Source organism: Mytilus californianus, unplaced genomic scaffold (assembly GCF_021869535.1).
Source record: "Mytilus californianus isolate M0D057914Y unplaced genomic scaffold, xbMytCali1.0.p SCAF_3, whole genome shotgun sequence".
Classification (NCBI taxonomy): Eukaryota; Metazoa; Mollusca; class Bivalvia; order Mytilida; family Mytilidae; genus Mytilus; species Mytilus californianus.
The window spans coordinates 121,513,471-121,540,578 of NW_026262679.1; the positions used below are offsets into that span (position 1 = coordinate 121,513,471).

At 33.0% G+C, this 27,108-nt stretch overlaps 1 protein-coding gene across 2 annotated transcripts in view; it reads right to left on the minus strand.

Annotated features, from left to right (window-relative positions):
* Positions 1–1,652: 1,652 nt before the first annotated feature.
* LOC127736030 (transient receptor potential cation channel subfamily M member 3-like) overlaps positions 1,653–27,108 on the minus strand; it is a 140,295-nt gene continuing 114,839 nt past the window's right edge. For both annotated transcript variants that reach the window (XM_052246527.1, XM_052246528.1), the window contains exons 22-27: positions 18,868–19,116; positions 17,130–17,304; positions 13,471–13,597; positions 13,026–13,216; positions 12,113–12,245; positions 1,653–7,983 (exon numbers count right to left, since the gene is read on the minus strand). In XM_052246527.1, coding sequence (XP_052102487.1) covers positions 6,594–7,983; positions 12,113–12,245; positions 13,026–13,216; positions 13,471–13,597; positions 17,130–17,304; positions 18,868–19,116 — 2,265 coding nt within the window. In that variant the 3' untranslated portion in view covers positions 1,653–6,593. The remainder of the gene's footprint in view (positions 7,984–12,112; positions 12,246–13,025; positions 13,217–13,470; positions 13,598–17,129; positions 17,305–18,867; positions 19,117–27,108) is intronic.

Consider the following 27,108-nt stretch of genomic DNA (forward strand, 5'->3'; position numbering starts at 1 on the left):
TAAGTCACTTATAACTTATCTCTTAAATAAGTAGGACTATGTGGGGTATCAGAGCTTGCTTACTGCAGGCTCTTCATCATCATTTTGTTAAATAATTCTATAAAGAAGGGGATAGTCTGTTAATGTATCCTTGACTAAGAATAATGAAATTGCAAGAAACAAATTCACATTTAACTTTGAATATTGTAGATCGTTCAGGTAGTCTTGAGCTATTTCTTTATACAAAAGAAACAACCAGTATATAAATATAATCATGTTACACCACTGTCCCAGGTTAGGGGGGGGATTGGGATCCCGCTAACATGTTTAACACGCCACATTCTGTATGTATGTGCCTGTCCCAAGTCAGGAGCCTGTAATTCAGTGGTTGTCATTTGTTGATGTGTTACATATTTGTTTTTCGTTCATTTTTTTTGTACTTAAATTAGGCCATTAGTTTTCTCGTTTGAATTGTTTTACATTTGTCATTTCGGGGCCTTTTATAGCTGCATGACTATGCGGTATGGGCTTTGTTGAAGGCTGTACGTTGACTTTTAGTTGTTAATTTCTGTGTCATTTGGTCTCTTGTGGAGAGTTGTCTCATTGGCAATCATACCACATCTTCTTTTTTATATTCACTTCACACATATATATATTTATCTTGACAAACAAATAAAAAAGCCATAGACATTGAAAACAATTCATATCTATTCTATTGTCAGTCAGCCTACCTACCATGAACTGAAGTCTCTTAAGATTCAGTAGGTAAATTATGTGAAAATCAAAGACTTGCATCAAAAATATCCCAATATTAGAGACAATGGCGTCATTTTTCCTCAGAGCTTTCAGGTCTTTGATTGACCTTTTTTAACTAGACCTAATCACTACTTTACATAAAGATTCAGCACCCAAATTTTTTTAAACATGTAATTTCATCCCCTTACTTAATATTTCATGCATGAAATATCAAGAAATAAATTGGGAAAGTGTATGAAAAAAAATTGCTAGTTATACACTGTTTACAGTAGGGACTATATTCGTAGACAACGAAAACCAAAGTACGATAACTGTGTCCTTGGACCTGATATCATAGGGAACATGTGTACTAAGTTTCAAGTTGATTGGACTTCAACTTCATCAAAAACTACCTTGACCAAAAACTGTAACCTGAAGAGGGACAGACGGAAGAACAAACGAACACATGCACAGACCGAAAAACATAATGCCCCTCTACTATCGTAGTTGGGGCATAATAATCAAAACCCTGACCACATGCACACCTTCAATATATTTACAAGTAGCCAGCAAAGTGAAAACTTCCAAGCATTCAAACTGTAGGAGGAGTTATCTGGAATAACTATACACCCATAATGGGACGGACGGACAGGTGTAAAACAATATGACCCCCAACTTTCAGTTGCGGTGGCATAAAAATTGTCAAGTGGATCTCAGTTGTCATCTTATCATTTGAATCATGAAAAAATCATCTTACAGAGAGAAACCTCAGAGACAACAATCATCTAACAGAGAGAAACCTCAGAGCATATTTAATTAATGTGTCTAGCTGTGTCTTTTTGTTTGTTATATAAAGCTTTGTATTTCTTGTAAATGGTGTCCACCTTTCTAAACCTAGAATAGCATGTTTGATGAAACAATAATAAAACAAGGTAAAATTATTTCACACTTTTTAATTGCTAATTGTCTTTGTTCGTTAGATGATAAATCTGATCAAAAATACTTGCATAAAAATTTGCTCCAATATTCTAAATAATCACAGGTATTTTTAATAAATAAAATCAGGGTAGCACTTCCATAAATATTTACATCATAATAATAATAAAGAGAATTACCGGTATACATAATCAGTATTTTAAAACAATGCTGACTGGTCATAACAAGTTCAATTAAAATAACAACAATGCTATAAAGGTTTAAGTATGAAGGTCATTTTCTGTTTATTTTTAATTAACAAACATGTTCCCGAGGTATCATTTTCATGTTTTTCTCAATTCTTATTCTGATATTTGTTAGAGATCAAATTTATGTGAGAGATATTTTCAAAATTTTTCTATCGCTTTACAGTAAATCATATATTTCTAATAAAATCAAGGTGGTTGTTAATTCAGATCTTTTAGTAGTGTATAAATATCAAGACATAACTGGGTCAAAAAATAAGGTTATGATGTGAAATTTGTAGAGTAAACTTGAAGTAGATTATAAATATAATTTATATCATAATTAAAATAATTCAGCTTAATAAACACATTTATTCCATAAACTGGAGTAAATGGATAAAAACATGTAAAATAAAATGATGTAAAGAGCTTTCATTGGAGTTTAAAATTGGGGGAAAAACAAACCTTCTTGTAATTTCAAAGACAATAAATGTGGATAGTGTCCACATGTGGACACAGATGATGCCCCCGCTTGCATATCATATAGTTATAAAGGGACATAACTGAAGAACGGTAAAAGTGACCCTACCCAAAAATTTTGAGGTAATAAGCATTGTGTGTAAGTCTCATAACATTTGGTTGAGGCTAACTTAAGTAGAGAACAGAAGCTAAAAGTTCAGCAATTTATCTATTTGTAAACTCACATAACTCTAGAACGGTTGTGTATAAGTTTTATAACATTTGGTTGAGACAAACAAAAGTTAGAGAGAACGGAAACGAAAAATTCAGCAATTTTTATGTTTATAACGGGACATAACTCAAGAATGGTAAAAGTGTCGCCACCAAATTTCGTACTTAATCTGTATTATGTAGTAATAAGCATTGTGTATAAGTTTCATAACATTTGGTTGAGGCAAACTCAAGTTAGAAAACGGAATCAAAAAATTTGTACCTGATCTTAGTTTTGTTGTAATGAATATTGTGTATAGGTTTCATAAGTTACAGAATGGAAACTAAAAATTTTGCAATCTTTCGATTTATAAAGGGGCATAATTCAATAATGTTTAAAGTGACACTACCCAAATTCAACTTGATCTGTGTTTTATCAGTAGAAGTCAAAATTAAACATTGCATTGTATAACTCATTGATAGTAGTTGATTCAACTATAATCATGGACAAAGGAAGATAACTCCAATTTTAAAAATAACTTGATATTTAGAAGAAAATAAAAATTTTGCAATTTTTCCATTTATAAAGGAGCATAACTCTAGAATGGTTAAAGAGACACCACCAAAATTTCTACTTGATCTGTGTTTTGTGGTAATAAGCATTGTGTATAATTTTCATAACATTTTGTTGAGGCAAACATAAGTAAGAGAACGGAAACTAAAAATTTTGCAATTTTTCCATTTATAAAGGGGCATAACTCTAGAACAGTTAAAGTGACTCCACTAAAATTCGAACTTGATCTGTGTTTTGTAGTAATAAGCATTGTGTATAAGTTCATAATATTTGGTTGAGGCAAACTTAAGTTAGAGAACGGAAACTAAAAATTTTGCAATTTTTCCATTTATAAAGGGGCATAACTCTAGAACGATTAAAGTGACGCCACCAATATTCAAACTTGATCTGTGTTTTGTGGTAATAAGCATTGTGTATAAGTTTCATAACATTTGGTTGAGGCAAACTTAAGTTAGAGAACGGAAACCAATTATGGGACTTACAGACGTACGTACAGACGGACAAGGGTAAAAATTAATGCCCCCACCGCTACTGCGGGGGGCATAAAAAAATACAAATATAAATATGATTTATAATATGTGAAGTTAAAGCCTGAATTAATCTATGATAACACAAGTTACATTTTAACAGACCCTTACTTCAACAGACAATAAGAAAATATTACAAGATACAGGTTAAAAATCAGATAGTGTAGGACAAAATATTGACCCGTTATATGCTATAGCTTTTTTAAAAATCTGGAAAAATATATATAATATGTAGATATAAATAGTGTAACAAAATAAAATCTTAGGTGTTTGGTTTTTGTACAGAAATGTTAAACAATTTCACAACAAATTGATCAGTATACACATGCACATATTAAACATAAATAAAATACAATTATGGTAATGAAAACTATTACCTATTGCATCACAAACTGTTTCTCAACAAACCCATTGTCTACTTTATGTATCACAGTTTATTAAATTGTCATGTGATGTATCATAATTACGTACTACAAATTTATATTGAATCTCCTGAAAATTTTTTTGTTTAAATTTAATTTGACTTTGCCATTATAATTCCCACTTTGATTCTTTCTATAGAATCAAATCCTTCTTTTTAATTTCAAATACTGCATCTTTTTGTTACTAAATTTGGGTGTTAAAGAACTGGTCTTAGCACATTTGGTACAAAGTGTGAAAGTGTTTTGAGCTAAAAATGTGTTGTCAGTCATAACTGTTGCAATGGCACCACAAATAGATAAATCAAATTACATTTCACATCCTCTTAAGTATTATGATACATTTAAATATTCCTACATTAAATTCATTGTTTTTAGGACCCTGGTCCAATCTCTGCTCCATGTCACATTGAAGGACATTATATAAAATTTAAGATTATACTGTATACATGACCTTTTATGGTATTGAATGACTATAAAATTGCTTTGATCAACCTGGTTTCCTCTGCTTGACAGTCTGATAGGAACATAAACTTACATAATTGACTATTTGTTCAATGCTTGTCAAGGACATATTTAAACTTTTCACTTTGTTTATAAAGCATTAAGTTTCAAATCTATAAACCACCTCTACTTCTAACTGTTCAGATTCCTCAAGCCAAGTAATTATGATCATTTCGTTTTAATGAACAGACTTTAATACCTGACAAACAAAATTACTGGCCAGCATCATAATGAAATGCAAATCATGTTAATTTTTAAGATATGTATTTTTCTTTTACCTCTCTTAAATATATAGATCACAAAATGTTAAATGATTAACCTGTAGTGAATGTATGAAGGCATTGTAAAACTGACTAGTTAAAAACTCATACAGGAATTAACACAAATAACAAAATTCAATGCAACAAATTGTAATGACTTACCCAGAAATAATTTATAATAAAAATAATAGACAACACGATATCAGAGAAATTGATCTCTCTGTGTCCATTACAGTTAAAATAAAGTCTTGTTCGAAAAAAATCTTGCTATATTTCATTTTGCTAATATATTCAAAAGTTAAAAATAAATAGAGGGAATGACTGATTCTGAATTATCTTGTAAAATGGTATTAGGACTTGATGTGAAGCACTAATTAATAGCCCTATATTGAAGTATGCTTGCTCTATTTCCAAATGACTTGATGTGAAGCATTACTTGATAGCCCTATATCAAAGTATGCTCTATTACCAAAGGAATGGCACAAAGGAGGGAAAACTCATTTTATAATGGATACAGAAAACCATGCCTGGTTGTTTTTCATTTACAACCAGTTTCAACACCTTTCCTGAAGAAAAAACTGAAATATTATGCCTTTTATAAACATGCACAATGCATTGAGATTCTCTATTTTTGGCACACAATAAAACAAGAAAATAATCAACTTCTCGGGGAATGAGATTTCAGATAAAACACCATCACTAAAACCAATGTAAAGAAAATGAACACAACAGGTTAAATAACTACTGAAACTAGGCAAGATTTCCCTGCATTGATGACAAGCTATGTATCTGAGTACTGGGGGGAATCAAATCTTCTGTTTATGACAACCTGATTTGTGGTCATGATGGTTCAACAAACTTATCAACAGAATGATGACAAAAAGTACATGCTTTAAAATGGAATAATGTTTGCTGTATAAAACTTGCAACAAAAATATTGTCACCTTTTTGGAATTGGTTGATATTAACAAGACTTTTTATGTAAAAGGAAAAACCAGCAAAACAAAAGGTAATATTTCCTACCATGTCATCACAACAAGGTAATAATATTTCCTACCATGTCATCACAACAAGGTAATAATATTTCCTACCATGTCATCACAACAAGGTAATAATATTTCCTACCATGTCATCACAAGGTAATAATATTTCCTACCATGTCATCACAACAAGGTAATATTTCCTACCATGTCATCACAACAAGGTAATAATATTTCCTACCAGGTCATCACAACACGGTAATGGCTTTGTACATGCCTGGAATGTGCATTTGGTTATTATTAATTTCAAAAATGAAACAATGATTTTCAATAACGAAACAATGATTTTTACAAGATTTCTTAATAAAATACTACAGACTTTTGTCATAACGACCCCTTCATTTTCAAATTCATCAATATATATATAAGTAGCTCTGATACCATAAAATCTGATCTGTACTTTACCATACCTTTCTACCCCTCTTTTCTACAAGTTTAAACCAAACCAAAGCAATTAAAATTGATAAAGACCTAATTATTGCATGAAAATAAAACAGGTTTCTTATGCAGTAATATTTTTTACATTGTTATGCTGGTACATGTAGTGTAAAAAAACTAACTAAACAAAACCAAAATTTCCCTTGAATACTAAAAATATGCAATTACATTCTATAATAAAAACCAAATAATTCTTTGCAACAAAAAAAATTACCAGATGACTTTCTAACACAAAATTAATTAATTAAAGTCCTTAAAAATCTTTAACAAATTAGCACCCTAAATTCTCTAAGATTCTATATCAGAGGTTGAATCACCGATTGTTATGTCTACTGGTTTTTGTAGTTTATCGACAACGCTTTCGGTAGAGCTATGCAATTCTTCATTATCATCTTCAAAATGACCGTTATGTTCTTCTTCCGTCATGTTTAGTTCTGTCACTACTAACTTTGCAATGTCACTGATGCTATCTGTTTCATCTAAAGAGATCTGACGAAGCCGATTTCTAATGACTTTCTCCATCTTACGGTGTTCAGTTTCTTCAGCATTTTTTAGTTTCTTGAATTCTTTTTCTCTTGCCTCTTTGTTGTATTTCTTCTGATGTTTATCTGGATCAAAAAATCCATCTGGAAAGAATGCCCCACCAGAGGTAGGGCTACCAGGCGGGCTACGATCAATCATACAAGATGTGTCTATTTCATCAGTAATCGTTGTATACTCGGCTGTGTTGAAGGAGGTAAGAATAGGTACTACTGATGTTGAAGTGGTGTAAGAACCAGAAGTTGGATATGTAAATATTGAAGATGAATGTACAAATAATTTTTCAGGAGAAGTTGGAGGATGAATTGGCTCCTTTTCTTCATAATGCGGAATCTGTGATACAGGAACTTCTGTGTGTTCCACCTCTACACGTGGAACATCTGATTGGTTGGTTGTAGTCAGCACCATACTAGAACTAAGATGTGCTGTAGAATACAATGATGCATTGCCATTAGTGTCCACCTCAGAGTCTTGGCTGACTGCAACTTCAGCTGAATGAGGTGCAACCTTCTGTTGAACCAATAAATCCGGTTTGTTTGACTTTTCTTCATGAGGACTATACACATTAGCTTTCTCTACATTTACAGTAAGGGTCTCTGGTACATGTCTACGTAGATGTAGTGGTGAATGGGTTTCTGATGTTAAACTGATTATTGGAATGGAACTTCTCCTGATTTTTTGGCTCCACTGTCTTTCAGTAGAATGTCTTGGTGACACTTTCGGAGAAGCTTGAACTGAATAATCTGTATATTTGCGAAGGAAGTCATCTTTAAATGGTCTCCTTGAATGCACTAATAGAGGTGAAGGTAAACTGCGAGCTGCTTCTGTTACACTTAAAGATTTGTCACTACCCTGTCCAGTATCTGCTCGTACAGTTAAATCTTGATAAAATGTGAAATCATTGGATTCATGTGCAGATTCATCTTCACTTTCTAAACGACCATGACTTCCTGAACTTGATGCACTGACATTTCTTGAGCTCCTTGCTATATAGTTCCTAATTTGTTGTGTCATCTCTGAAGTGTGGATACATAAATCTTCTAGTTTACTTAATCTATAATCTACAGTCTGTAGGGATAACTTGATATTATTTTCCTTCTGTGTAAAATCATCCATTCTCATTGCCATACCCTCAACCCTGAAATGTACATAATTATTATCATGAATATAAGTAATTTTTTGTATGTTAATAGGACATATTGAATAATATAACAGAATACAAATGTGTCGAGTTTTGTGATTCGATAACTACACAGAGATATCAGTATACAATTGGTACGTTTTAGGAGGGGCCCACTTTCTATATACAAGGTGATAGGACGTGCCGCTGGAATAGGTCACATTTTTCAGCTTGAAAATATGTGAATAGGTGGGGAAAACTATCAGAAATATATGATAAGGTCAATAAAGTTCCAATTACTTGTTAAATGAAAAACCCTGCAAATTTCTATGTGTTCCCGGCTGTGTTATTATCCACAAATTTTCCCCCTTTTGACACTTTGGTATTCCACTTTTCCAACACACCACACACGAAACCCAACCAATATGGAAAAAGGTTACATTTTTACCTATGCAATATATGAAAAGGTATACATTTTCAAATCTGAATTACATGAAAAGGGTGGGATAACAGTGGCACCCCTATCAATTAAGTATTGAAGTGGCCCCCAAGATATATTGACATTCCTGGGTGAGGGTTTATATTCCCTTCACCTACGTCAGGAATGATACATTATAAATAATGAAATACCTAAATAACATATAATATAAGACTACTGTGGATTCATTTATTAGTCGTTGGAGACCAAATTTTCTCGGATTCCGTTGTTAAGTGAACCACAACTATGAATGTTCAAAGAAGTACAAATTTTCTGTAGGCTTGTACGCAGAATTGGGCAAATCAACAAAAACGAGCATTCTGAGAGTATTGCATGGATAGTCCCCTACCGGTTAAAAATTCATTGTATTGGAACAAAATGCTAACTTTATCTATAACTTGTAGTGTTTTAAACTATATAAAAAATATCAAATAAATATCTTCAAGCATGATGAAATAAAATGCTCCGCTGGGGCGCAGCTTGATATGACCGCATAGGTCGAACCCTGAACAGTTGGGGCAAGTATGGACACAACATTCAAGCTTGATACAGCACTGAATTTGGATTGTAATTAAATATTTGACACAGCATAGGTTTCTGACACACAATGAATGTGGTCTAAGAACTTAAATTTTTTTAAATTACCTATTCAAACCATATCATTATTATTTGCTTTTATATATAAATCAGAAATAACCAATTTAAAATGGAAAATTTAAAAGAAAAAAAAGGAAAAAAAAATCCCCCCCCCCCCCCCCGAATTTTTTGAACCCCCTTATGATTCATCATCCCCAAACTCAATCCCAACCTTCCCTTTGTGGTATGGTACCTTGCAGTACAATTTCAGAGAGATCCATACACTTGTACACAAGTTATTGTCTGGAAACTAGAAAAATGCTTGTTTTTTGGCCCCTTTTTGGCCCCAAATTCCTAAACGTTTAGGGCAATTACCCTCAAAATCAAACCCAGCTTTCCCTTTGTGATATAGAACCTTGCAGTACAATTTCATAAAGATCCATACACTTACACACAAGTTATTGTCCTGAAACTAGAAAAATGCTTGTTTTTTTTCCCCTTTATGGCCCCTAATTCCTCACATTTGGAGGCAATTACCCCCAAAATCAATCCCAGCATTCCCTTTGTTGTATGGAACCTTGCAGTACAATTTCAGAGAGATTCATACACTTGAACACAACTTATTGTCTGGAAACTAGAAAAATGCTTATTTTTGGTCCCTTTTTGGCCCCTTATTCCTAAACGTTTTGGGCAATTACCCCCAAACTCAATTCCAGCTTTCCCTTTGTGATATGGAACCTTGTAGTACAATTTCATAAAGATCCATACACTTACACACAAGTTATTGTCATGAAACTAGAAAAATGCTTGTTTTTTGCCCCTTTTTGGCCCCTAATTCCTAAAATTTGGAGGCAAATACCCCCCAAAATCAATCCCAGCATTCCCTTTGTGATATGGAACCTTGTGGTACAATGTCAGAGAGATCTATACACTTACACACAAGTTATTGTCTGGAAACTAGAAAAATGCTTGTTTTTTTTCCCCTTTATGGCCCCTAATTCCTCACATTTGGAGGCAATTACCCCCAAAATCAATCCCAGCATTCCCTTTGTTGTATGGAACCTTGCAGTACAATTTCAGAGAGATTCATACACTTGAACACAACTTATTGTCTGGAAACTAGAAAAATGCTTATTTTTGGTCCCTTTTTGGCCCCAAATTCCTAAACGTTTAGGGCAATTACCCTCAAAATCAAACCCAGCTTTCCCTTTGTGATATAGAACCTTGCAGTACAATTTCATAAAGATCCATACACTTACACACAAGTTATTGTCCTGAAACTAGAAAAATGCTTGTTTTTTTTCCCCTTTATGGCCCCTAATTCCTCACATTTGGAGGCAATTACCCCCAAAATCAATCCCAGCATTCCCTTTGTTGTATGGAACCTTGCAGTACAATTTCAGAGAGATTCATACACTTGAACACAACTTATTGTCTGGAAACTAGAAAAATGCTTATTTTTGGTCCCTTTTTGGCCCCTTATTCCTAAACGTTTTGGGCAATTACCCCCAAACTCAATTCCAGCTTTCCCTTTGTGATATGGAACCTTGTAGTACAATTTCATAAAGATCCATACACTTACACACAAGTTATTGTCATGAAACTAGAAAAATGCTTGTTTTTTGCCCCTTTTTGGCCCCTAATTCCTAAAATTTGGAGGCAAATACCCCCCAAAATCAATCCCAGCATTCCCTTTGTGATATGGAACCTTGTGGTACAATGTCAGAGAGATCTATACACTTACACACAAGTTATTGTCTGGAAACTAGAAAAATGCTTGTTTTTTGCCCCTTTTTTGCCCATAATTCCTAAAATTTGGAGGCAATTACCCCCAAAATCAATCCCAGCATTCCCTTTGTGATATGGAACCTTGTGGTACAATGTCAGAGCGATCCATACACTAACACACAAGTTATGTCTGGAAGTTACAAAAATGCTTATTTTTGGCCCCTTTTTGGCCCCTAATTCCTTAACTGTTGGTACCATAACCCCCAAAATCAATCCCCACCTTTCTTTTGTGATTTTGAACCTTATGGTAAAATTTCATAGAGATCCATTCACTTAAACTAAAGTTAGAGTGCGAAAACCAATGTGTCTTCGGACAACGACGCCGGACGACAACGACGACGCCATCGTCATACCAATATACGACCACAAAATTTGTTTGCGGTCGTATAAAAAAGTGGTGAAAACTGATTATTAAAGTGAATTTTCTAAGTCCAAGGGGGGGCCTCAGTGGCTGAGTGGTCTAAGTAGTTACTACTGTAATCACTAGCCAGTCAACACTGAGGCTGTGAGTTCGAACACCAAAAAACACCAAAAAATCAAAATCAAATCAATCTAAGTCCAAGGACCATAACTCTGCACAAAATCATCAGACCAGAACCAAAATTTGAACTTGATCTGTAACTTGTCATGATAAAACTACATACCAAATATCAAATAAATATCTTCAAGCATGACAAAAAAAAGTGTGGAAAACTGATTATTTGAGTGAATGTTCTAAGTCCAAGGACCATAACTCTGCACAAAATCATCAGACCAGAACAAAATTAGAACTTGATCTGTAACTTGTCATGATAAAACTACATACCAATTATCAAATAAATATCTTCAAGCATGACAAAAAAAAGTGCGGAAAACTGATTATTTGAGTGAATTTTCAAAGTCCAAGGACCATAACTCTGCACAAAATCATCAGACCAGAACAAAATTTGAACTTGATCTTTAACTTGTCATGATAAAACTACATACCAATTATCAAATCAATATCTTCAATCATGACGAAAAAAAGTGTGGAAAATTGATTATTTCATCCAAGGACCATAACTCTGCCGGACTGATGAATTGATGGACAGGAGTGCAAACCTAAAGTCGACTTTGACTTCGTCGGTAGGGGGCTAATAAATATCCACAAAAATTACAATTTTTCTCAATCCACGAAAATTGGTACTCACAAAAATAAACAGTCTTCTTAATCTCAATCAAAGTGGTATGCAGTAATTATAAATATAATGACATGAATTGACTATCAAATTTCTTTCTTAAAATCTGAAACGAGAGAATTACTTTTTTAAATAAAACATTGCATACCTTTCATTGATAACTCTTATTCTTTCATCAGAGGATGATTGAAACTTTTGTTCTTTATCTCTGAAGAAGTCTTCCATGCATTCTTCTTCAAAGTCATGTAACTTCTCTGTATCCTCAAGTGACAAGAACAACTCTAAAAAATAAATAGATAACTTTACTAGCCATGAATAATCTTGGAAGGAAGCTGTTAAAAAGTATTTAAAAGAGAATCGAGTATTTGTAAATTCAAATTCTGTGATAAACTAGAACTATCTATTTGGAAAACAAGAACAGCACATGCACATACACATCAGTGTATCAGAATCCAAAAACATGCCGTTTTTAATCCAAGCCTAATAAACCATTTAAAAGGAATTATAATGAAAGGAGAGGGATAGGGTCAACATTTGTAAGTTTGTGGTGTATATCTCTGCCCACTGTAAACTGAACAATTCAACAACTCCAAATGAATCAAAATAGTATAAAGGCATATTAAATTGGTTTCCATAAAGGCATATTAAATGGTTTCCATAAAGGCATATTAAATTGGTTTCCATAAAGGCATATTAAATTAGTTTTCATAAAGTATATTAAATTGGTTTTCATAAAGGCATATTGAATTAGTTTTCATAAAGGCATATTAAATTGGTTTCCATTCAGGCATATTAAATTAGTTTTCATAAAGTATATTAAATTGGTTTTCATAAAGGCATATTGAATTAGTTTTCATAAAGGCATATTACATGGTTTTCAACTGTATTAATTTTTGTGAATAAAAGATGCGAGGAATGATCGCATATTCATAAAAGAGTTTAATGAATTTACATAGAAATATTTTGCTTTGAGATTCCCATGAGTGGAACTCCAACATTGACCTGTAACATGTTCTAAAGCTTCAATTGGAAATTTATAAAACACAAATAATTTCACTTACTCAGTCCATTATCAAATAAGTCCCTCTTTCCTTTGCATCGTCTCACTATAAACTTCAAAGACAGGAAAATGTGACTGAACATAATCATTGGTGGAGGTAGTAGGGGTCGAAGTTCATAGTTTAAAATCAGCTGGTATCTTTGGAATTTCCATATAGCTTCTGAATGAGCATTATTCCGAATAAAAGTTGCACTGTAAAAAAGAAAGATTTAACGGAGCATTAAAAGAGAGTTTGGCAATATAGTCATAAATAAACTCTAAAAGTAGTATAAGAGCTAAAATCCCCAAAGTGCTAGTGATGTTTACCTGGTATGTATACTAATTCCAGGAATTATCTATATCCTTGAAATTTAAGTTTGGTAGCAGTTGGCCATTCATTAAAATTTTTAACACACTAAAATATTTCGAACATTGAAGAGTTTTCGCTGTAATCCAACAATACTCACTTAAACCTGGCAATGAGTAGATTAACCAATAATATGTTGGCTACTAGCAGATAAGGTGTCATCAATAATGGAGCAACCCAAGCAGCATAGGTACAACCATCAGGATGCCGCTCTTCATCATAACATGCTGAAAATAGACAAAGTTAAATGTAACATAGAATACAACCATCATTATAATTCTCTCTAACATACTAATCTCAGACAGACAAAAGTATGGTTGCCATCCAATATGAAATATTAGATTAAGCATCAGAAAACACTTTTCCTGCACAAATCTGAGTTTAATGTTTAGTAACAATGACCTTGACCTTAGATCTAAAGACCTCAAAATCAATCCTTACCCTGCCTCCACTTCTTTTTTTTTAACCTTGTGACCATATTACCAGGTACGGTTGCTATCTGATATAAACTGTTAACCCAGAGATATGTCTCGCCTATTTGATATTTTGATATTGCAAATGTTGAAATTAAAATAGCAATACTTTAACATGTAAGTTATGCAAATATTCAAAGTCAATGAACCATGACTGAAGGTACAGGGCTAAACAATCTCCATGGAAATGAAATGTGCCAATGCTAATACAACTGCAAACCAAATACCATTGACTTTTCATAAGTCGTTCCCTTTAAACAAACCTAAACACAAACATTAACTTGTAAACTATGTAAAAGTTTCAAAGTCAATGAACCATAATGAGGGGGTGGGGTTATATAATCTCCATGGAAATGAAACTTGCAAATGCCAATACATTTGCATACCGAATATCATTGACTTAACATTAGTGGTTCATCTTGAACTGACATAATCACAAACCTATATATGTAAACTAAGCAAAAATTTCAAAGTCAATAGACCATGACTGAGGGGTAAGGACCAAATATTCTCCATGGAAATGAGATGTGCTATTGCTTATAAATACAACTGCATACCAATTATCATTGACCTACCACTAACAGTTACCCTTAAACTGACCTAATCACAAACTAATACATGAAAACTAAGCAAAAGTTTCAAAGTCAATAGACCATGAATGAGGGGACAGGGCCAAATAATCTCCATGGAAATGAGATATGCCAATGCTTATACAACTGCATACCAAATATCATTGACCTACCACCAGTGGTTCCCCATAAACTGGCCTAATCAAAAACTAATACATGTAAACTAAGCAAAGTTTCAAAGTCAATAGACCTTGACTGAGGGGGCAGGGCTAAATAATCTCCATGGTAATGAGATGTGCCAATGTTAATACAACTGCATACCAAATATCATTGACCTACCACTAGCGGTTCCCCATAAACTGACCTAATCACAAATTAATACATGAAACTAAGCAAAGTTTCAAAGTCAATAGACCTTGACTGAGGGGGCAGGGCCAAATAATCTCCATGGTAATGAGATGTGCCAATGCTAATACAACTGCATACCAAATATCATTGACCTACCACTAGTGGTTCACCACGAACTAGACCTAATCACAAACTAATACCTTGCCGCCGCCGTCGCAGGAAACTGCATACCTATGTCTCGCTTTTTGACTCTGTCAAGGCGAGACAATAAATTATTTGATTTAGCATCTGGAAACCAAGACGACTGAGACTAACAGGTTAAAAACTTTATATCCTAAGGCCTATGATGAGAGTATTTTAATACTTTTGAATGTTTTATCTCATTCATCACCAAGAAGAGTTCATATTAAGTATAAATTCATTTAAATATTCTATTATTGTATATGAAGTGTGGGAAGTTGCAAATTACATATGTGTTCATGAATGTTGAAGTACTTTTTGACCTACAAGTAGAAACAAGCTTCAAACTAAAACAAAAACCAAATTCATGCAAATGACATGTTTTCTCAGATGATTTCAGCCAATCTTACTGTACGGAATCGTGATTTGGTATATATGATTAAACATGAAGTAGTTCAAGTCACTATTTAGGGATGAAATGTGAATTATATTCATAGTTGTTGGATAATAAAATTCATCAACTAATACTCTAAAGTCCTATATTATTCTAATTTATTATAAATAAAACAAGAGATTAAGAATATCATGACAAACATCATCTATTATGTAAATCTATCATGATTGTCTCTATTTTGACAATTCCTTCAGGATTTATTTAAAACACAGTAAAGATATCAGGACCAACATGATCATAAGTATTGGGCTTAAACTACATGGGATTCATAATTAATCAGGAACAACATGATCATAAGTATTGGGCTAAAACTACATGGGATTCATAATTAATCAGGAACAACATGATCATAAGTATTGCACTTAAACTACATAGGATTCATAATTATCTGTGGGATACCAGTTTTTGTAGATTTCATACCTGTCAACTTCTGAAAATGAAAATGCAGCATTGAGGAAGAAAAAGTCAGGTCATGACATAAAAACATTATTCAGTTGAATTTTAGTAGCTCGTATATAATATATACCAGTTTTCTACAAATATTCCCAATTGTGAAGAATTTGGTGAAAATTATTTAAAATTTCAATTTATGTTTTCATCTTAACTTCATTGTATTTGTTTAATATTTATAATAAATCAAATATCAATATAAAGCAATGCCCTTTAATTGTTTCATTCATACTTTTTTGTATTAAAGAATTTTATATAGCTCCTACACATTGGATGAAGATAAAGAGAAAGAAGAACTATTGTTGTTTACATTCTGTGCAATATTTGTAGAGCACAAGGATTTTTAAAAGTGACAGCAAGAATGTGTCCATAGTACACGGATGCCCCACTCGCACTATCATTTTCTATGTTCAGTGGACCGTTAAATTGGGGACAAAACTCTAATTTGGCATTAAAATTAGAAAGATCATGTCATAGGGAACATGTGTAATAAGTTTCAAGTTGATTGTACTTCAACTTCATCAAACTACCTTGACCAAAAATTTTAACCTGAAGCGGGACGGACAGACGGACGGACAAAGGGACAGACAAACGGACGGACGAACGAACGAACGAATAAAAGAACGAATGGACGCACAGACCGAAAAACATAATGCCCCTCTACTATCGTAGGTGGGGCATAAAAATAGATGGTTGCAAATAGTTTAGGGACTTTTATTTTTCAAACAGATATGTATAAACAGGTTCAAATTGTTTTAAAATGATTTTAATAGAATTAATATTTGCAAATGGCAGATTTATTATTCAGTCAGAAGAGTGTCAAAAGTATGTTTTGATAGCTGTAAATCATCCAATTAAGAGCAAATTATTGAACTACCTGTCCAGAAAGAATTTAAAATTTGCTGTTTTTTAGAGGAAAATTTAGCATTTTAGACATCTGAACTCTCTTGGCACTAGAATATAGGTGAAACAGGTCATTTGATGAAATCCTGGGTTATTTTATTACCCTGCCAGGTATGGTAAAATCTTAGTTGAGATCTTAAAATCTTGGAAATGGGCTGCAAAAATTGGTTCAGTTGACAGGTATTGGGATTTATAAACCATTAATTTAAACTAATGTTCAACGTTCAACATGGTAAAATTATTCTATAGGCTTGTATGCAGACTTAGGCAAAACAAGGAAATCAAATTTCACCAAAAATTGCAATCCCAGAAAATAAAGGAATTCACAGCAGTTTTGAAATGTAAACACTAAGAAAGTTTTTTTTAACAATACAATACTAACTGTCTATTTCATCGGCAAACAATTCTCCGTATATCATCCAATAAGGATAGAAAAATACATTTCTAACAAGATGCCAACGCCATTCCTCGTTCTGGAAATGTATGGCTTGTCGTACTATACCAAAACTCATCAGAACTAATGTCACAATGATGATGAAATATGACATGTCTCTCAGCTGAAAAATAAATCAACTTTTTGTTAAACATCTCTCATCATTAATAAACAGAAATATTTTAAGAAATATACAGTTCATAATGCTGCAAGAACAACATGAGCATACACATTTGGTGTTGGTCTACACATAATGTATATATATATGATGTTTTTACCTGTAAACCAATTAACCAACATTCTTTTTTTTTAATAATTAAGAGGATTTTAGATTTTGAAGACAGTTGTGTATCAACATCTAGTCTCTAAAGTTTCCTTGATAATTTGATTAAAACAAAAAATACCAAAAGGAAATAATCTTTCAATGTCTAAAATAGACGAGTACAAATATACTGTGGATTCATTATTATTCGTTGGATACCAATTTTCGTGGATTTCGTGGGTACAGGTGAACCACGAATTCAAATGTTCAACGAATTACATATTTTCAATAGGCTCTGTATACAGAGATTAGCAAAACCACGAAATCAAATATCCACGAATATGCAAGTTTTCAGCAATCCACGAAAATTGATACCCACGAAAATAAATGAATCCACAGTAGATGTAATATATATTATTCCTCTTTTTAATGTACTAAGTCATTATTTCAATCTTTTAGACTATTTCATTACAATACAGACACTTTAACTTTTCTTACAATAGTTATCAATACCATCAGAGGCTGGAGAAATCATTTTTTCAAATTGTCTTGTTATAAATTGCTATACAGTAGAATGTTGTCACTTACTGAGAAAGACCAATAAACTGGTATATTTGGTATAACTAGGGTATTTAACAAGTTTGCTAATAATTTTTTTAAAGGTACTTAGGTACTTTCGACTTAGTTTACTAATGCTGTGGTAATTTGACTCCAAACTTCAATAATGCTAAATGTCAAAATATTAACAGACAATATTTAATTGAGGTACTAATTTTACTCACGTTTGCTCATAATTTTAAGAAAAAAATCCATAAGTACTTGTTGACAGACAATATTTTATTAAGGTAATAATTTTACTCACAAGTTTGCTTATAATTTTAAGGATAAGGTCCTAAGTACTTGTTGACAGACATAATTTTATTAAGGTACTAATTTTACTCACCAGTTTGCTTATAATTTTAAGATAAGGTCCTAAGTACTTGTTGACAGACATAATTTTATTAAGGTACTAATTTTACTCACCAGTTTGCTTATAATTTTAAGATAAGGTCCTAAGTACTTGTTGACAGACATAATTTTAGTAAGGTACTAATTTTACTCACCAGTTTGCTTATAATTTTAAGATAAGGTCCTAAGTACTTGTTGACAGACACAATTTTAGTAAGGTACTAATTTTACTCACCAGTTTGCTTATAATTTTAAGATAAGGTCCTAAGTACTTGTTGACAGACATAATTTTTATTACGGTACTTATTTTACTCACAAGTTTGCTTATAATTTTAAGATAAGGTCCTAAGTACTTGTTGACAGACATAATTTTTATTAAGGTACTAATTTTACTCACCAGTTTGCTTATAATTTTAAGATAAGGTCCTAAGTACTTGTTGACAGACATAATTTTATTAAGGTACTAATTTTACTCACAAGTTTGCTTATAATTTTAAGATAAGGTCCTAAGTACTTGTTGACAGACAATATTTCTAAAATCCTCATTATCCACAATACTATATTAACTGTGTAAACAACCCTGGATGATTGTAGAGTATAAGGATGGAATCGTAACCCAACTGCAATCATAAAGATCAAAATGGCTATACTATCCCAGACGTTCCATAACTGACTGTAGTGCACTTTCAGTTTCATCCAAAACCTTGATGGTTCAGCTGCTATAACCTGGAAAATAAAACATAAATTCAATTTCTTATTGAACGAATGAACTGCATGTAAACTAACATTTGGTTTTGTGTTACTGTATGTATACCAACTCATTTTTTAGCAATTTATTATCACTATCTAAGAAATAAAGTGAATATAAATTTTCAAGAACATGGTAAGCTTGGGTCAATGGACTCAATACGCAAAGAAACTTAGAATGTCCTGAACATGCATTAAATATTTGCCACTGGATGTTAATATGTATTCAAATTAGTTTATTTTTTGTTGTTGTTATTCTGTATTTGTCATAAGTATCATGTTTTATTTATATATATAACAATAAAGAATTATTATTATTATATTACTCCCCTTTTCGTCTTCAAACAATACATGAATTAAAGTCTTAATTTAGTGTTCTTTAAAAGGTAACTAATTAATAATGAATTCATATAAGATATAGGAAAGGTATTTGGTTTCCATATCCTCTGGTTATTATTATCCAAATATTTTCTTTTGATACAGGGATCACACTAAAGCAATAGGTGATTGTCAAAGTGCTTTCATATAATAGTTCATTACCATATAACAAATGCATAAAGAACTTTTCCCGACAAAACAAACCATGGAGGTGTAAACTGCAAGTATTGAGATATTCTTGGGGGAGAAATAAATTCAAAGAATGATCCCTCATAAGAACAATTAATCAATACATAAATTCATTTAAAACAAAGCCAATCCCATACAACCTATAGAAATGGACACAGCTAGTTCCTCCATTAATAAAACAAACAAATGGCATCAATCTATTTCACACAACAATTGATTATAAAATCCATGTGGCTCTTTCCATAACAGATTTATATATATGGGAGCAATAGCTTAAATGATCATTCTTCATAGTTATCTTTGGTTAATCAACTTGAAAACAACCTGTCCTATCAAAATAAATCAAACATCTTCTGATTTTTCCAGTTCGTTTGTGAAAAACAACAGCTTTTATTGGAAATGAGTAATCAACCAGACAGTTTAAAAGCTAATTGCTAAATGTGAAATCAATGTTATATTTTGATGCACTTATAATTGTTCTGACACTTGCCGTATGGAAAGGGAGATAACTTGTGTAATGAAATAAAGGTAAGGAGATGTTTGTTATTAATGAAAACAATATCTTACTAAAATATGCATGAATCTTCTTAAAACTGTTGGATTATCATATTTTAATTAACCATTCATACATTTACAAAAAAAAAATAAGTTCAATATAAGGCAATAATATATATTTTTTATTATTCATTTAATTTTTTTTATTATATACATATATATATATATATAAACAAGTCTGAATTGAAAACAACGTCAATATATATATAATATTCAATTCAAAAAAAGATTGGAGCAAAACAGAAACAAATCATCTAACCTAAAATTAAAAATAAACTTACCTTGTCTCAAATTTTTTCAAAATATCCCCCCCCCAAGACATGTGTCAATTTTCAAAAAGATCTGCAAGTGGTAGTCAGTCCTATATGAGATATCTATAGTGGCTCTATCATGAGAGAGAGAGAAATAAGATTATGATGATGCACTAAATAGGAACATACATGTGCTGGTCCTAAGCTAGGAACCTTGTGAGTAATTGTCTTTTGTCATACATGTGCTAGTCCTAAGCTAGGAACCTTGTGAGTAATTGTCTTTTGTCATACATGTGCTGGTCCTAAGCTAGGAACCTTGTGAGTAATTGTCTTTTGTCATACATGTGCTGGTCCTAAGCTAGGAACCTTGTGAGTAATTGTCTTTTGTCTTACATGTGCTAGTTCTAAGCTAGGAACCTTGTGAGTAATCGTCTTTTGTCATACATGTGCTGGTCCTAAGCTAGGAACCTTGTGAGTAACCGTCTTTTGTTATACATGTGCTGGTCCTAAGCTAGAGCCTTGTGAGTAACAATCTTTTGTCATACATGTGCTGGTCCTAAGCTAGGAACCTTGTGAGTAACCGTCTTTTGTTATACATGTGCTGGTCCTAAGCTAGGAACCTTGTGAGTAACAATCTTTTGTTATACATGTGCTGGTCCTAAGCTAGGAACCTTGTGAGTAATTGTCTTTTGTCATACATGTGCTAGTTCTAAGCTAGGAACCTTGTGAGTAATTGTCTTTTGTCATACATATGCTGGTCCTTAGCTAGGAACCTTGTGAGTAATTGTCTTTTGTCATACATGTGCTAGTCCTAAGCTAGGAACCTTGTGAGTAATTGACTTTTGTCATACATGTGCTGGACCTTGTGAGTAATTGTCTTTTGTCATACATGTGCTGGTCCTAAGCTAGGAACCTTGTGAGTAATCGTCTTTTGTCATACATGTGCTGGTCCTTAGCTTGGAACCTTGTGAGTAATTGTCTTTTGTCATACATGTGCTAGTCCTAAGCTAGGAACCTTGTGAGTAATTGTCTTTTGTCATACATCTTTTGTCATACATGTGCTGGTCCTAAGCTAGGAACCTTGTGACTAATCGTCTTTTGTCATACATGTGCTGGTCCTAAGCTAGGAACCTTGTGAGTAATTGTCTTTTGTCATACATGTGCTGGTCCTAAGCTAGGAACCTTGTGAGTAATTGTCTTTTGTCATACATGTGCTGGTCCTAAGCTAGGAACCTTGTGAGTAATCGTCTTTTGTCTTACATGTGCTGGTCCTAAGCTAGGAACCTTGTGAGTAATTGTCTTTTGTCATACATGTGCTAGTCCTAAGCTAGGAACCTTGTGAGTAATTGTCTTTTGTCATACATGTGCTGGTCCTAAGCTAGGAACCTTGTGAGTAATTGTCTTTTGTCATACATGTGCTGGTCCTAAGCTAGGAACCTTGTGAGTAATTGTCTTTTGTCTTACATGTGCTAGTTCTAAGCTAGGAACCTTGTGAGTAATCGTCTTTTGTCATACATGTGCTGGTCCTAAGCTAGGAACCTTGTGAGTAACCGTCTTTTGTTATACATGTGCTGGTCCTAAGCTAGAGCCTTGTGAGTAACAATCTTTTGTCATACATGTGCTGGTCCTAAGCTAGGAACCTTGTGAGTAACCGTCTTTTGTTATACATGTGCTGGTCCTAAGCTAGGAACCTTGTGAGTAACAATCTTTTGTTATACATGTGCTGGTCCTAAGCTAGGAACCTTGTGAGTAATTGTCTTTTGTCATACATGTGCTAGTTCTAAGCTAGGAACCTTGTGAGTAATTGTCTTTTGTCATACATATGCTGGTCCTTAGCTAGGAACCTTGTGAGTAATTGTCTTTTGTCATACATGTGCTAGTCCTAAGCTAGGAACCTTGTGAGTAATTGACTTTTGTCATACATGTGCTGGACCTTGTGAGTAATTGTCTTTTGTCATACATGTGCTGGTCCTAAGCTAGGAACCTTGTGAGTAATCGTCTTTTGTCATACATGTGCTGGTCCTTAGCTTGGAACCTTGTGAGTAATTGTCTTTTGTCATACATGTGCTAGTCCTAAGCTAGGAACCTTGTGAGTAATTGTCTTTTGTCATACATCTTTTGTCATACATGTGCTGGTCCTAAGCTAGGAACCTTGTGACTAATCGTCTTTTGTCATACATGTGCTGGTCCTAAGCTAGGAACCTTGTGAGTAATTGTCTTTTGTCATACATGTGCTGGTCCTAAGCTAGGAACCTTGTGAGTAATTGTCTTTTGTCATACATGTGCTGGTCCTAAGCTAGGAACCTTGTGAGTAATCGTCTTTTGTCTTACATGTGCTGGTCCTAAGCTAGGAACCTTGTGAGTAATCGTCTTTTGTCATACATGTGCTGGTCCTAAGCTTTGAACCTTGTGAGTAATTGTCTTTTGTCATACATGTGCTGGTCCTAAGCTAGGAACTTTGTGAGTAATCGTCTTTTGTCATACATGTACTGGTCCTACGCTAGGAACCTTGTGAGTTATCGTCTTTTGTCATACATGTGCTAGTCATAAGCTAGGAACCTTGTGACTTATCGTCTTTTGTCATACATGTGCTAGTCCTAAGCTAGGAACCTTGTGAGTAATTGTCTTTTGTCATACATGTGCTAGTCATAAGCTAGGAACCTTGAGACTAATGGTCTTTTGTCATACATGTGCTAGTCCTAAGTTAGGAACCTTTTGAGTAATCGTCTTTTGTCATACATGTGCTGGTCCTAAGCTAGGAACCATGTGAGTAATCGTCTTTTGTCATACATGTGCTAGTCCTAAGCTAGGAACCTTGTGAATAATTGTCTTATTCTTATCCTACTTTTTTTGTTATATTGGAAAGTTTGATACATTTTGAGCTAAGACTTATAAATTGCATGTTCTCTAAAAACTCGTACATAAGCCAGTTTACAGTTCACTTCAAGGAATACAACTATTTGTTATACAAAGTTATTTTTTAAGGTTGGAGAAATTTATCATTAATTTAGATTTTACTTGAACATCCACAGGAATCAAACTTTTATTGCCAAATTTTAATTTTCAAATGTTGAAACCCAATGTTGGCCAAACAGTTTAAATATTTCTAAATTAACCTATCTGCAATAGAGAAACATGGAAATGTGATATTCTATATGATGCAGCAGAAATTTCTAATTTTTAGACCGGAAGTGCATAATCAATACCACCTTTTGTTTTGTTCCAATAGACATGTTGAACATTTCAAAAGGACTGATCGATTAGAATAAAAATCATAATAAAAACAAAGCTGACAAAAAAAAAACTACAGCATTTAACCATTAGATGATTCATTGTAAATACCCCACCACTCCGCCTGTAAGAATCTATACCGAACAACCTGATATATATAAATAATTCTATTTCAGAAATGGAAGACACAATCAACATAGATTATATACATGAATTTCTACAAGAAACCAGGAAACAAACTATTTGACACAAAAGGCACTTATCAAGATGACTACTGTGTATCCATCACCAAATAGTTCCCACTTAATCATAGCTGAAAACATAAAGCTGCTAAGAGACCCAAGCATCACAATGTCATCCAGAAATATAACAAAGGGACCAAGCCTGGCTGAAATACTGGAAACATTTGATAGTTATAATACAGCAATGTATCTAATTAAATGGGTGATGCCTTTGATTATTTTTACCGGATCTGTTGGAAATATATTCAGCTTTATTGTAATGTTACGTAGAGAGATGAGACAAACTCCAACGTTTTTTTATTTAGCAATGTTGGCCATTGCAGATACTTTGGTACTGTTTGTCAGTGCCTTTAAGACATGGCTTAGGACAGTATCTGGTTTTGAGCTGAGTCACATTAATGCCTTTAGCTGTAAGCTCACTATGTTCCTTGTACATTTTAGTATCCAGTTTTCAGCCTGGTTGATAGTTGCAGTAACTATTGAAAGGTTTTTAGCAGTCTGGTTTCCTCTGAAGGCCAACAGCATGTGTAACTTGTCCAGAGCTAGATTCATCACATTTATGACAGCTCTGATTTTCATACTTGTAAACATTCATATATTTTGGACAGCTCAGTTGTTCCCAACAAAACAATCACTAGATGGTTCTAATTTCATGTGTGCTGCTTACGCATATGAAAACTTTGTATGCAGAATATTCCCATGGATAAATCTAATTCTGTACTCTTTTTTACCATGTTTGACACTTCTTGTTTTTAATATTCTGATAATTATTTGCTTGATGAAGACGAAACATATACCAAATACCATGACCAAAGATGACTGTCAGATCCGAAATACTCACAGGAAGTTAGCTATTACTTTGATTTTCATATCATTTGCTTGGATTATTACTACTACACCACGGCCATTATTTGGGCTGTTTGCTCAAAAACCAAAAACATATGAGGACATGGCAGACACACTTATGTGGAGAGTTATATGTTATCAACTAATGTATATTAATCATGCGGTTAACTTTTTTCTGTACTGCCTCTCTGGAGAAAAATTTCGCATCCAGTTCAAGAAGTTTTTATGCCAACTGTGCCGCAGGAGAAAACCACCAAAGGCAAGACTTACATTTAAATCTAGTGGCAGTAACTCAACTGGACAAGATGGTTACAGTTCAATTCCATTAGTTTCAGTTCCTGTTATAGAAATTTCAATGTTTGATTTAGAAAATTAGGACTTTGATTTTGTTTCATATTTTCAAAAAATAAAATGCTTATATTCTTATCAATACATTACTTGTCATTTTACTTATTATTTCATACATATTATAGGAAACTCAAATATGAAGAAAAAAATATTTTAACTACTGTAACATCAAATAATATAAAGCATTGTATTAGTAAAGCCTACAGAAGTCATCAGATGCCTCCAACAACGGATATTTTTGTGAACAAAACCAGATATTGGGCATATGACTATGTCAATGAGACAGCAGCCTGGCAACAAATACCACAAGACATCTAGATATCTTTATAAAAATAAGGAGACGTGGAATGATTGCCAATGAAACCAGAGTTCAAAAGGATGAAGATATAAGCGATTATTGGTCACCCTACAGCCTTCAATAATGAGAAAAAAACATACAGTATAATCAGTTATAAAATTCCACGATATGTAAATTGTGAAACAATTCAAACTAACAGCATAATTTATTCATTCTTCAACATCAGACAAAAGTAAAGCTCCAAATCCACTCAAGTCTAGTAAAACTGTGAATAAATTAAACAGGAACTTTTATAGAGTTACAATAAATACAAAATTCCCTAAATAATAAAATCCAACTAAGTATGAATCTGTTATAATATATTTCTGTAACTTAAAATGATGGGAGTTTTTAACAGAAAAAAAATCTGGAAAATTTCATTGGAATATTTTTTTCACAACATGCACTGAATAATAACATTACAATCAAAAGAGGCCAAATTAGAGTGGCCCTTGAAAACAAAATGAACCTTTTTTCTCACTGTGCAGTAACTTCGTCAGAAATTGATAAACTTGAACCATGAAAATGTATTTGAAGGAAGTGCAGTAATGTCAGTCCATTATATATTGATGAATTTCCTCATTCCAATTGGTATAATATTTCAAAGCAGTTATTGTACAGTAGGACACGAAATCTATGATGCCATAATGACGTAAATATGATTCAAAGCAAACATAATTTTCCTAGAAAAAAGGAGTTAAATCACGTTTGTTATCCCACTCACACTATAACAACATAAAGTCCACTTTATAACATCCAAGCTGTAAAGTAGTCTATTGATTGTGTGATGACAGGAATAATAGGCACTTTTATATATTGTTTATCTAATACTTCACTGCCTCCACTACAATAATGGTCTACTATTATGTAGTTACAGAAATAAAAAACAGAATTCATTTTACTCTTATCTGCACGCATTCAACTTTCTTATGACATACAAATTATTGGCTCTGTTCAACACAATGCATTGACAAGGAGAGTGAATAGTTTAGAGTTTATTTTGCCTTGCTAATTTGTGAAAAATCAAAAATTGTTTTTAATCATAAATTTTAAAGATATATACAGGGGTATACTGGGTCATCAACCCAACAATACAAAAACAAAATAGACACATATTAAGGGTACCAGAATATATTTTTGTTGATTGTTTGTGTAGACATAGTAGTTTATGGAAAATGTTCTAAGCAGGTTTTATTAAATTATGAATAAGAGAAGCGGATACAGATGTGTACATGTAGTATAGTACGCAGATATAAAGAAGTCCATGTCATCCCAAAGTTAACCCCAAAAATACTTCAGTTTAAGAAAGGAAATAAGAGGTGCATAAGTACATCATGTGAGCAAGATTCTGTCAGTCAAGTAATTAGGTTGAAGTTGTGGAAACAAAAGTAGGACAGAAGCACAAATGAACAAGTTAAAAGGTTTTTATGTATCAGAGGTTCCCATAAACATTAAATATATCTACATACAACAAACAACCATTTATAATGGCACCTTTCTCCTGATATTTATTTATCTAAATCAAAGCATTAATATAGAATTTCAATTTTAAAATATTATCTATTCATTTATCACTTTGCAATGTTTTAGAATC